The sequence below is a fragment of the Mesoplodon densirostris genome, chromosome 8 (assembly GCF_025265405.1).
Source record: "Mesoplodon densirostris isolate mMesDen1 chromosome 8, mMesDen1 primary haplotype, whole genome shotgun sequence".
Taxonomy (NCBI): domain Eukaryota; kingdom Metazoa; phylum Chordata; class Mammalia; order Artiodactyla; family Ziphiidae; genus Mesoplodon; species Mesoplodon densirostris.
This window is the reverse complement of record NC_082668.1, coordinates 87,560,737-87,574,488: the sequence shown is the minus strand read 5'-3', so window position 1 is coordinate 87,574,488 and position 13,752 is coordinate 87,560,737. Positions and strand designations below refer to the sequence as shown.

General features: G+C 38.5%; 1 protein-coding gene across 3 annotated transcripts in view; it reads right to left on the bottom strand.

The window, feature by feature from the left end:
- CERS6 (ceramide synthase 6) overlaps positions 1 to 13,752 on the bottom strand; it is a 334,052-nt gene that overhangs the window by 133,423 nt on the left and 186,877 nt on the right. For all 3 annotated transcript variants that reach the window (XM_060106271.1, XM_060106272.1, XM_060106270.1), the window contains exon 4: positions 13,203 to 13,260. In XM_060106271.1, the coding sequence (XP_059962254.1) occupies positions 13,203 to 13,260 (58 nt within the window). The remainder of the gene's footprint in view (positions 1 to 13,202; positions 13,261 to 13,752) is intronic.

Below are 13,752 nucleotides of genomic sequence, written 5' to 3'. Positions count from 1 at the left end.
CTTGAGCCAGTTTCTCCGAGCCGCACGTGCAGCTATAATCAGAGCGTGAGCCGGTCAGCTCAGAATGCCTGATGCCCTGCTCCATGTCCTTGTCCTAAGTACCCTCACTCCACCTCTCACAGCCAAGACTGGGTCTTCCCCGAAGAGACACAACACCAGTTGCAGAAGTAGAACATCTCATTACTTCTCCCAGAAAGCTGTTGTTTTTAAGCAAAGAACATCTGGTTTGTTTCATTACGGTTGATGAGGAAAGTGTTTTATGATGATGACCGTTGTATGTGAAAGCCATTAGCTCTCAAATTTTAGTAAAACAAACCTTAAAAAGAAGAATGCTTTCTTTTTTGAATTCAGTAAAGAATTTTCCTTTTCCTGTCAGTTGATGCTTCAGCTAATGCAGAGTGAATGTGCACATACAGATTTTGAAACATGGATCAATATTTTGTACCAAATTACCTGAACTCTTCTGAGAGTGACTACTAGTTTTCTATTACCCATGGGAACAGGAGAGGAATAGCAATGCAATCCAATTCTCAGCCACTGCCCTCAGCCAAAGGAAGCCTGTAGCACTAGCTTTGTTACAGCATATAAATGAGGACCAATGTTTTTCATAGTCAAGTTCAGCTCTAAACTTTTTGACAAGTTTAAGTCTATGCCTTTAGGGGACTAATAATGAACGTCATATTTAAATCAGGGTTATTTTAGTAGCCTCTGAACTATAAGTTAGTTTTCCCTTTATTTCTAGAGTTTTTAAAAGTTGATATTTTATTGTGGGAGCTGAAAAGATGAGATTCATGGTTTGATCAAGCACCAAGTCTACAAACCCTTGTATAAATAACTACCTAAGAGCAAGTATCACTTAGTAGGGCAGCAGTCGCCACTGGTACTTGGGAATCCACACAAGCATCTCCTCCTCCTCCTCCCACATCAGCTTCATGAACTCCTGCAGGTCCTGAAATCTTCCTACCTCACTGCCTGAAGAAAGCTTTGGGTGTGAAATGACATTCTCTCAAGACAGCCTGAACACAAAGCGAAAACGTGGGTAAAAGGCTTCTTGATGCTCTTTATGGAAAGTTTACACAACCAAAATCAAACTATTGCCATCTCACTAAATTAAAAGCTATAAGCTATTAAAAAAAAGCTATAAGCTATAACCTCAGGGCTGATGAAATGGTTTTATCACCTGAACAAGTTTTAATTTATTCTAGGCAATGAACAATTTCACATTTCCCAAGCTACAGAAAACACTGAGTTGTCCCAACCAGGTTCTTACTATGAATAGTGTATTAACAGTTTGCTAGTCATATTGCAGAAACTAAGCATCATAGGAGAGAATAAATTGTATTGCATAATTACATTATTTGTTTGTAGAAAAAGGGACAACTACACCCAGTTGGAAAATTAGTAGACAGTTTCTAATAAGATCCAAAAATACTAAGGATACAGCAAGCCACCAATTCTCAGCTTTGCCGAAGTGAGTTCATTTGGAAGCAGAAAAATGAAGCAAATATGATGCTTAATTTGGACCTTCTGAATGTAATCGCTAAATTTAACTCTGTGCTCCGAATATGAATACAGTCCAAAGACGGAGCCTTTGCTTTTCCTTGGTCACTGGTTAATCCTCGTCAACCCAGAAGATCTACTCAGTGAGTAATTAAGCCTGGATACAAGTAGACTATATGGCCAAATATACCTGGATTTAAATCTCAGCCCTGCCACTGACTAGCTATATGACCTTGGACACATTACTGAACCTTTGTTAGTCTTGGTTTCTTCATGCATAAGGATGAGGAGTTACACTGTATAACACATGAGAAATGAATGCTAAGTGATCAACATAATGCCTGGCCCACAGTGAGTGCTCAGCACAGTATAGCTATCATTATTATGATTATGATTATTATCAGTGATGCAAAATTTCCTCCTGGCTATGCACTAAACCAGGAGTGTTCTCAAGGCATTACCCCACTCCAAAGGAGGTGGGACTTTCACAGTGAGAGAAGTTTTTTAAAGTACTATATGGAGAAGAATTCCAGGTTATTATCTAATATAGGCCATGTAAATCTGAAAAAGAGCTTAAACCTTACCAGAACCCCACTGGAGACTAAAAAAGCTCCTTAGAAAGTCTATGCTAGGGCCATTCTGGGGCATTCTGGGCAATAAGATCTCAGGGAACCTCCGAGAGAAAATCCAGGGATTAGGGCTGTGAGGACTAGGCAAATGGGAACAGATGGAGTCTTTTTGATGAAACTTCTGTATGTCTTTGCCATTTAAATGGAATTCAACTTAAACAAAAGTTCTCCTTTTTAAAAGTTACAACTGCAAACTCTCTCATAACCCACAATTTCATAAATTATGCATAATCATTTCCACCCTAATTCCTACATCTTAGGGTTAACTTTTTTAATAAAAAAGAAACTAATAAAGATATTTGAAAAAAATTAACCATCCACAGTTCCTCTCTAAAAGGAATCTTAACATTTTTACCTATTACATTCCATTTGCTATATATATATGATTATCACAGCAAAATGTACAAATGAGTTTGTTACTCATTTTCATGTAAAGTTCTACTAAATATTTTACTAGAACTATAAATAATATAGTAATTTTATAGTTATTATTTTTAAGTAGTTGCGTGCTCTTTTGCCACTTTGATAACAATTTAAACAATTCTAATATTAGACATTAAGATTGTTTTACATTCTGTTTTGGATTTGCTATAATTTGCATGCAAATGTATCTGTATATATATATATATATATATATGCATTTATTTAAGTTGCAATAATAACTTTATACATGTATATTTTTTGCTTCCATATAATTTGCTTCCATATAATTCCTCAGGATAATTCATAGGAGTTGAATTGCTGAGTCGCAGTATATGAACATACTTAAGATGATTCTTCTATATCACTATTTTGCTTTCTAAACAGGTACCAGCTTGCCATATGATCAGTTATTTCAAAATCTTCACTGAATTATGGGGTAAGAGTTTTAAAAATGTTACATTATATATATATTAAAAAATAATCAAATGAAAAATAATTTTAAAAAGTTACGTAGTCTACATTACTGATTTTAGAGATGTGGCGATTCAGTCCCAGAGAGACTAAGTAACTTGCCTAAGGTTGCAAAACTGATTAATGCCAGGTCTTCTGGCTCCTTCTTCAGTGTCCTCACTGAATCACATTATCCTCAGTTTCTCCCTGGCCTCAGAATGTTCCCTTCAGATAGGATACCAGACAAGTCAACACAGAAGGGCAAAGGGAAGGTATGAGGGAATCAAAAAATATTCAAGAGGATAGATGTAGGTAGAAGGGGGAAAGGCAGATACAGTAAGGAGAAGCCTTGAAGGACAATTTCCGTGGGTCACGCCAGGTAATTTCCATTCCAGGAAGCTCATTTACTTATTTGCCAGCATCAAAGCATGGTCATGACAAAGGATCTCACTGGACTAGGTGGCACCAGCAGCACAATATTTAAAAGCTTCATGTCAAAGTACTGCAGGAGACTTAGGCATTCACAGTTCTCAACAGAGCCCCCTCTAAATCAGTACTAATTAGTTTTATGCCTTACATTTTCCAAGTACTGTATAGCTTCACAGCACTCCAACACACAAGCCAAGGAAGCCAGGGCAAGCATCATCTTCCCATTTCACAGATGAAAAAAATGAGGTTTCAGGGAGCAAAGGTCCTATTAAGCACAACTGGCAGAACAGAGACGGTAACTTCAATCCTGACCTCTAACTTAATGTTCTCCCATAGTGATATGACTTGTATTTCTTAGTTAGGTAAATTTACTCATAAAAATTTAAAATATTACTTGAACTGCTAGATTTTTGAAACTTGTTTTCTAATTCTTTTTTTTTTTAACCGACCTAGAAATTTTAAAGACCACAAGCCTGGCTGCGATTTTTGCCTCAGGCAAGTCAATTCATCCTTTGAAAACTGTTTCTTCTTTTCTGAAATGAGAAATTCTAGACAGTTGATCTTTAGGGTCCTTTCCCAACGTCCACCGTATTCTATGTCATGAGAACTTTTTTTTTTTTTTAAACAAAACTACTTGATGGGGCCATTTTCTTAGGTAAAACTCTCAGTATCAAGCACCCTTAAACAAGTGATGTGCTCCAAGCAATTTCAAAATTTTTAAATAACACAAAGAATAAAATTTTAAATGGACACATATTCTAATGACTGGACAATTTTTATTTTCACTATCAAAATAGGCAAAATGATGTCAATGCTGTTTCCATTTCAGAAAGATTCCAAGCGCACCAATAAGGAAAAGGGAACACCTTGAAGCATGACACCAGAGGAACACTCTAGCTTTCCTTGCTGAACCTTGAAAAGCACACCCAAATGAATAATGAAAAGTTATGCCATATTTCAGGTCAGAATCAAAAAGTTTAAGGGAACAGGCAAACTGCTCAGTCGGCAGGGTACTTTTCAACCATGTGTTTTCACCCCTTAGTTAGTTATGAAGTCAACATAATAAGTGGCAATTTGCACAGTTTTAAAATGTAATACAATAAATTACAGTAAGTTGTCAGAGTACATCACAGAATGCAGCACAATGGGAAGTTTGGGCTAGTTATTAAGATATTGTGGATACATCTCAATAGAAGCAGAAAATGCTTTCGACAAAATTCAACACCCATTTATGATAAAAACCCTCCAGAAAGTAGGCATAGAGGAAACTTACCTCAACATAATAAAGGCCATATATGGCAAACCCACAGCCACCATCGGCCTCAAGGGTGAAAAACTGAAACCATTTCCTCTAAGATCAGGAATAAGAAAAGGTTGTCCACTCTCACCACTATTATTCAACATAGTTTTGGAAGTTTTAGCCACAGCAATCAGAGAAGAAAAAGAAATAAAAGGAATCCAAATTAGAAAAGAAGAAGTAACGCTGTCACTGTTTGCAGATGACATGATACTATACATAGAGAATCCTAATGATGCTACCAGAAAAGTACTAGAGCTAATCAATGCATCTGGTAAAGTAGCAGGATACAAAATTAATGCACAGAAATCTCTTGCATTCGTATACACTAATGATGAGAAATTAAGGAAACACTCCCATTTACCATTGAAACAAAAAGAATAAAATACCTAGGAATATACCTACCTAGGGAGACTAAAGGCCTGTATGCAGAAAACTATAAGACACTGATGAAAGAAATTAAAGATGATATAAACAGATGGAGAGATATACCATGTTTTTGGATTGGAAGAATCAACATTGTGATAATGACTCTACTACCCAAAGCAATCTACAGATTCAGTGAAATCCCCATCAAACTACCAATGGCATTTTTCACAAATCTAGAACAAAAAAGTTCACAGGGCTTCCCTGGTGGCACAGTGGTTGAGAGTCCGCCTGCCGATACAGGGGACATGGGTTCGTGCCCTGGTCCAGGAGGATCCCACATGTCGCAGAGCGGCTGGACTCGTGAGCCATGGCTGCTGAGCCTGTGCGTCCGGAGCCTGTGCTCTGCAATGGGAGAGGCCTGAGTACCGCAAAAAAAAAAAAAACAAAAAACAGTTCACAATATGTATGGAAACACAAAAGACCCCGAATAGCCAAAGCCATCTTGAGAAAGAAAAATGGAGCTGGAGGAATAAGGCTCCCAGACTTCAGACTACACTACAAAGCTACAGTAATCAAGACAGTATGGTACTGGCACAAAAACAGAAATATAGATCAATGGAACAGGATAGAAAACCCAGAGATAAACCACACACATACGGTCACCATATTTTTGAAAAAGGAGGCAAGAATATACAATGGAGAAAAGACAGTCTCTTCAATAAGTCATGCTGGGAAAACTGGACAGCTACATGTAAAAGAATGAAATTAGAACACTCCCTAACACCATACACAAAAATAAACTCAAAATGGATTAAAGACCTAAATTTAAGGCCAGACACTATCAAACTCTCAGAGGAAAACACAGGCAGAACACTCTGACATAAATCACAGCAATATCCTTTTTGACCCACCTCCTAGAGAAATGGAAATAAAAACAAAAATAAACAAATGGGACCTAATGAAACTTAAAAGCTTTTGCATAGCAAAGGAAAACATAAACAAGATGAAAAGACAACCCTCAGAATGGGAGAAAATATTTGCAAATGAAGCAACTGACAAAGGATTAATCTCTAAAATTTACAAGCAGCTCATGCAGCTCAATATCAAAAAAAGCAAACAACCCAATCCAAAAATGGGCAGAAGACCTAAACAGACATTTCTCCAAAGAAGATATACAGACTGCCAACAAACACATGAAAGGATGCTCAACATCACTAATCATTAGAGAAATGCAAATCAAAACTGCAATGAGGTATCACCTCACACCAGTCAGAATGGTCATCATCAAAAAATCTACAAACAATAAATGCTGTAGAGGGTGTGGAGAAAAGAGACCCCTCTTGCACTGTTGGTGGGAATGTAAATTGATACAGCCACTATGGAGAACAGTATGGAGGTTCCTTAAAAAACTAAAAATAGAACTACCATATGACCCAGCAATCCCACTACTGGGCCTATACCCTGAGAAAACCATAATTCAAAATGAGTCATGTACCACAATGTTCACTGCAGCTGTATTTACAATAGCCAGAACACAGAAGCAACCTAAGTGTCCACTGACAGATGAATGGATAAAGAAGATGTGGCAAATATATATACAATGGAATATTACTCAGCCATAAAAAGGAACGAAATTGAGTTATTTGTGGTGAGGTGGATGGACCTAGAGTCTGTCATACAGAGTGAAGTAAGTCAGAAAGAGAAAAACAAATACCACATGTTAACACATATATATGGAATCTAAAAAAAAAAAAAATGGTTCTGAAGAACCTAAGGGCAGGACAGGAATAAAGACGCAGAGGTAGCGAATGGACTTGAGAACACGGGAATGGGGAAGGGTAAGCTGGGACAAAGTGAGAGAGTGGCATGGACTTATATACACTACCAAATGTAAAATAGATAGCTAGTGGGAAGCAGCCGCATAGCACAGGGAGATAAGCTCGGTGCTTTGTGACCACCTAGAAGGGTGGGATAGGGAGGGTGGGAGGGAGGGAGATGCAAGAGGGAGGAGATATGGGGATATATGTATACATATAGCTGATTCACTTTGTTGTACAGCAGAAACTAACACACCATTGTAAAGCAATTATACTCCAATAAAGATGTTAAAAAAAAAAAAAGATATTGTGGAGACACTTGAGTTGGCTCCAAGGAGCTAGTCCCTTGCTGAGTTCTGACTCCAGGAAGGCAATAGAGGGAGGGGGAAGACTGCAAGAGGAAGCTCGAATGTGCTCCTTTCTGTTTTGCTTCCCATTCTTACCACCACTCCCTCAGCCCCACCCCGACTGGGCCCTCCAGCAATGCATCTGCACCCCAGCAGTGACAGTTCATCCCAGTGGTAGCAGCTGGTTGCCCTTTTTCCTCATTCTCAGAACCAGCCTCATTGTGGTTTCTGATACATACCAGCTGGTCAGCACTTTCTGTCCAGCTCCATGGCTCCTCCTTGGAGCATCTAGGTTCCAATAGCTCCAGCCTCTTCCTATAAGCCCCCGTCCTCAGAGCCATAGCCTCTTCCTGCCATTACCGCGTCCATGATACCTCAGTGCAGCGCTGATCAAAATGCTGTGGGCAGGGCTTCCCTGGTGGCGCAGTGGTTGAGAGTCCGCCTACCGATGCAGGGGACACGGGTGCGTGACCCGGTCCGGGAAGATCCCACATGCCGTGGAGCGGCTGGGCCCGTGAGCTATGGCCGCTGAGCCTGCATGTCCGGAGCCTGTGCTCCGCAACGGGAGAGGCCACAACAGTGAGAGGCCCGCGTACAGCAAAAAAAAAAAAAAAAATGCTGTGGGCAGATCAGCACCAGTCCTTGAAGCGTTTGTTACTGTTTCATTAGAATGTCAATTAACTACATCGTGAAAAGCACTGTTCAGTTCAGCTGACTTTTCTTCAGAGGTAGACTCTCCCAAAAAAGAAGCAGTGAGTTGATTTACATTCAAGTCCAGCTCCTTATCTAATGGCAGACAGGTAGCACACAGCAGATCGATTTCTCTGAGTAACATAGTCTTAGTGGTTCCCTCTTGGTGAATGATTCTTCACATTACAGTCACCCAAAGAATCACTCCTGTAGTTTCTGTCTCCTAACGCAGACCCCGACTGAAACAGAGCTTAGGTATAGATATATTTTGAGTAACCTTTATTTTAATCATACACACGCATGTGTACAAAACTGTGATATAAAATGCATCATATGGTCAAAAAGTTGGAAATATATTAGCCTAACGTGTAGATTACATGGAAAAAAATATTTACCTAAGTCCCAATTGCACATATATCTAATGACCTTCCTGTGACACTATAGTTTTAAAAAATAAGTAAAGGAACTCAAAGAAAAGTATTCAAAGAACTCCACTCGATATAAACTTCCATCTACAAATGAGAAAAAAAGGTAACAGTAAATGAGAGAGAACTTACTCTATTTTTAAAGGCTTGACATATGGTTCCTTTCAAGACCTAGAAAAATGTGTTACTCTGTATGAGTACCCTGTGCTCTGGGACTTCAGAGCACCGGAAGTAATTCTGGGTCTTCTTTTATGAAAGTACTTGTCTCTGCTAATCATATTCATGGGGCTAAGGGTCACTTGTGTCAGCAATTACAGGAGCAGACCATTGAGACAGGCTTATGTCTTTCAACTATTTAAATATTTCCTACTAACCCAACAATGACTTTACTTAATAGTTCAGTGACAGGTCTGTAAGGTCAATGCCTTCTAGCATCTACTTCCAGCATCAGAGTTAACTGCTGTCTGTAAAGGGGGCTCGGAGCTGAGAAAGCAAAGACGACATATATGTACACCTGTTAGCCCCTCACCATAAATGAGGCTCATCCTCTTATCTGTCATCATGAGACTACAGAAAACATTTTGTTGATTTCATATAAATGACACACAAACATGCTTTCTTTACAGGGTGTCTGAAAATATGTGGCCAATTATTTCATCCTTTATTACAGAACTATTCATAGGGTGACCACATATCTTATCACCCAAACGGGATCAGTACAAGAGGGAGGTAAGTGCCCGGGACCCTGAGACAACTCATGTGTGAAGTCAGCCTGTGTCTTGCTCCAAAGATACATTCACACATCAACCACAGGAATTATGACATAATGGAGGGGAAATCAATGCACAGTAAGTAAAATGATAAAAAGGCAAGGCAGAAATAGAGACAAAGATGTAGAGAACAAACGTATGGACACCAAGGGGGGAAAGCGGCGGTGGCGGGGGGATGAATTGGGAGATTGGGATTGACATGTATACATTAATATGTATAAAATAGACAACTAATAAGAACCTGTTGTACTAAAAAATAATAAAATAAAATTTTAAAAAAGGACAATAGATAAATATTTCTCTATGCTTCTTGCATATGAAAACCATTTCTATGTGGTGTAAGGTCTTATTCCATGGTGTATCCTTTCTTCAGAAAAGCTGGAATATTTTTAAAATTAAGCACACATGGCAACCATGAGAATGCACCTGTTAGATCTTGTAGTGGTGGGAGTGTGGCTGACTCAGGGCCCCGCTGCTGTGCAGTAAAATCCACAGCAGTGTTTGCATGGAGGCCCTGCTGCCCACAGGCTGCTGGCAGCCTATGACTGAGCACAACAGGAATACTACAGCAAGCCCATTTTTGGGAGACACAGGTCTCCTTTGATGATCAACTGTGGCTCCAGGACTGCCCAGTGGCCTGACTGAATTTTTCTTAGAAAGGCACAGCAAGCAGTCTTAGAGGCTCACCCACACTTTCCTTCTTTCCCTCTCTCCCGCACACATGGTCAGACACACATTGTGGTCTGAAGGCTCTTCCAGCCTCCCGGCCAACTCCCTCTCCATTTTCTCTTATAGATACTTCCCCTAATCAATTTCTTACACATTTAATCTCTTCTTGGTGTCTGTTTCTCAGAGGGCTCAGACTAAGACAGCACAAGTGTGTACTGACATAAACCTAGTTTATATGTATTTAAAAACTCTCAACTGCCTTATTTCTCAATACAAAGAATATTTTTAAACTGAGGGCACTTAAATCGGTCATATATATACTCTGAAAATCTACAATGATTTGGTAAACCCAGGAAAATATATATGTTCTCCCCACAGGATTAAGCCAATTCAAATGGGAAAGGTTAACAGCGTTTAATAAAATTTAAGTATTCAGCCTGAATGTATTTGAGTATGGCAGAGAAAACTCAAGCTATTCTTATACTAGAGATTGACACCTCGTAGCCTCATCTATAAAATGAGGTATTTAGATGATAGGAATGATAACTTTTACATCTAAAATTCTATGGTTTTCAAAAATTTTTATTAATTAATTTGTTTTTTATTTTTTAAGATTCTCTATCATGGGTGCATGGTACTTTGCATTTGGTAAATATCTCTTTAATGGGAGCATAGAATTTCAGGGTAGAAAGGGTACTTAAGGTTACTTAATACACCCTAGAAGATGAGACGTATCAGATTCATTTGACCTAAAAGCAGAAGAAAATTGGACAGTGCAAGTTGCCTAGGTATTTTTCTAACAGCACATGTAATGATCCACATTTTGGATGCTGGGAATAAGAAGCAGCTGTGGCCTTTCATATTTTAAAATTGGTCCACTACCCTGCTATTTTATTTTAAAACATTTAGGGTATTGTGAAACTTGGAATTACCTTGTTTTGACTATTTCTGGTGCTGCCTTCATAATAATTTCTTTTCCTTTTGGTTATATGGGCAAATATATTGTCCATTCCAAGAAGTTAACAGAAATATATTTTATTTTATTTTTTTTTATTTATTTATTTTTTTTTGCGGTACGCGGGCCTCTCACTGTTATGGCCTCTCCCATTGCGGAGCACAGGCTCTGGACGCGCAGTCTCAGCGGCCATGGCTCATGGGCCCAGCTGCTCCGCGTCATGTGGGATCCTCCCGGACCGGGGCACGAACCCATGTCCCCGCATCAGCAGGTGGACTCTCAACCACTGCGCCACCAGGGAAGCCCCAGAAATATATTTTAAATATCCGTTAAAGTACTTAAAGTTCTAAACAGAAACAACGACTACATTAGGTTAAGTTTGCTAACTTAACTAAAGGAAGTCACGAGGTTAACGTGGGCTGGTAAAGTGGGGAAAGTACTAGAATAAGAGATAGCAGGTGCGTTTCACTTCAGATTCAGCCCTTTCATAAACTCACTGTATAACCTGTGGAGTGCCATCTACCCTCTCTGGACTTCTGCTTCCTCAGCTGTGAAATGAAAGAGCTGGACAAGATAGCTTATGAAGTCCTTCACAGTTAGCTCATATGGAGTCTATGTACACTTTTCTATCTCACAGTATGACTAAACGCTAAACTGTACAGCTCATCCAAAACTGAGTGCTTCTTAGAGAGTATCAAAGGAAGAAACCCCAAATACAAATTAATCCAACAAGAAGAACAACATCTATTTCTCCTTTCATTTTTAAGCATTTGTTATATCTAGAGGCAGCTGAAAGGAAACTGTTATAGTTTAAGGAACAGCAATTTCCAGGCAAACATTCTATTGACAAGCCCTTTTACTGCCTTCTACAGAGCCACTGAGGACTAGGGGATGAAAACTACTCTCATTCCATTCAGTCTGTGTAGGGACGGAATGAAACAGAGCTAAGTGTCAAAGCATTTCCTGTTCTGATGACAGATGGCCAGGCTTGCTGAATGAGAACTTTTAAAAGAGACCACATCCTGCAGATCTAGGGAAAAGGGCAAAGAAGTGCTCCTGGCTCTCACCATCTCTCCTTGCTCACCATCAAAGCCCTCCACCAACAGAACCCGACGTCAATTCCAAACTGTGACCTCAGTTAGCAACTCGACATTCCCATGAAGCCCAGCTCTCCCATGTCAGCTGAAATTCCATCCAAAGCTATTTCCTCTTCCAAGGTAGTCAAGTTGGAAGCATAAAAGCTCTACAGCCATTCTTTCTATTTTTTCCCCTAGATACATAAATCTGAAAACGAGAACAGTAGGGCTCCAAAATAAGCACTTTCCACCACATTTATTTACCCCAGTTGAGAATGTCTTCATACTTAGAAATTTTACAGAGTGAAGTTCATTCTTTTAAATCTATTCGAGGGACCTCTGGGCCACGTAGTCTTATTAAGTGAAAAATAAGTGCAGTTACTAAAGGAAAAGACAACAAGTAAAAAGAATTATTTCCTCTAGGAAAATATGATATTGGGAAACAACTATTATTTACAATAGAATTTGCCACGGGCAGACAATATCTTACAACTCAGACTTGAAAAATGAAAACGTATTTGCAATTTTCATATCAACATTTACATGAGAATTTACTAGTAAGGCGTGCCACTTGGCCCAATGCCCCAGTTTGGAAAATTTGTTTTGCTAAATAAAGATAACACTGATATCACTTTAAAGGGTAATACCATAAAACATTTTAAAAAATAATTTCCCATTTTCTGCCAACTCACTATTGCATGACTGTGAGAACATCTTCGTGAGACTTGAAGTTAAGCAGCCTAACTTGTTAGTAGTGCCATTAAGCACTGAAATCAAGAAGAAAAAGACTATGACGGCCTCAAAGAACTGCTTTCATAGGTAAAGATGCCTTTGTTCATGCAGAAGAGCAAAATAGCAGCCAGGGAACACAATCTATAAAAGGAATTGAATTTTCCACTGGCAGTTGGTGTTACCCTGTTGGTAGCTTTGCAAGACACTAAACTCTAATTTCTACTGATAAAGGCTACAGTGATAACACAAAATGCCACAAGTGATTTTTTCAAGTTGTGTGATGTGTGATGTGGAAACTCTAAATTCTTTCCAAGCCTGAGATGGATTTTATAAGGTTCTAATGCCCATAGGTAGCAAATAACCAACTAGAGTGGCCAATGGACTTAGTAACATCTATCACTGGAAAAACAAATTATTTTCAAAAGTTATTTTCAGCAGATGCCTGAAAGTTGTTTACTACAAAGAATAAACGGCCAATATTTTTAAAAATCAAAGAAAAATGTACAAATAATTCTTACAAGTGTGTTATGATTGTTTAAAATTCTACTACTGCCACAACATAAAAAATAAGACAGAGGCTTACAGTTACGTAAGAATTGCATAAAGTAACTTGACAGAGCCTACCTTTTTCAGGAACCGGACTCCATAGGTAAATATATAAAGGCCAAATGAAAATTTCCACCTGTGGAAAGTTTAAAAAAAATTCTATGATATTCAATTTAAATACTTCACAGCACATTCTGAAATACGTGAGTGAAAAAAGTCCATTAAATGACCTCCCCGCTACACACACCTCTGCCCCAACCAGGGATTAAACTTAAGGAGCGATTTCAGTTCTGGCTAAACACATACACTTAAGTGCACGGCATACTGCAAATATTTTAAATATTAATAATTATATTCATAAATTTTCTTTCACTCAGTTATTGTATTTGCCCATCTTCTCTTCTACCAATATGTGAATTTCCTCTTGTTCATTGCTCATGAACGAATAGATTTTACAAATATGAAGGTATATAAGATAGCTTTGAATTCTTTGCCTGTTTCAGATATTAAGTAAATGACTTAATTTTTGTTCATATTTGTTTTAAAAATAAAAGGTATAATATTTTTAAATCAGGTAACATATTTTTCCTTCATCTTTTAACAAATTTTTATTGGCATCTTTCTGGAT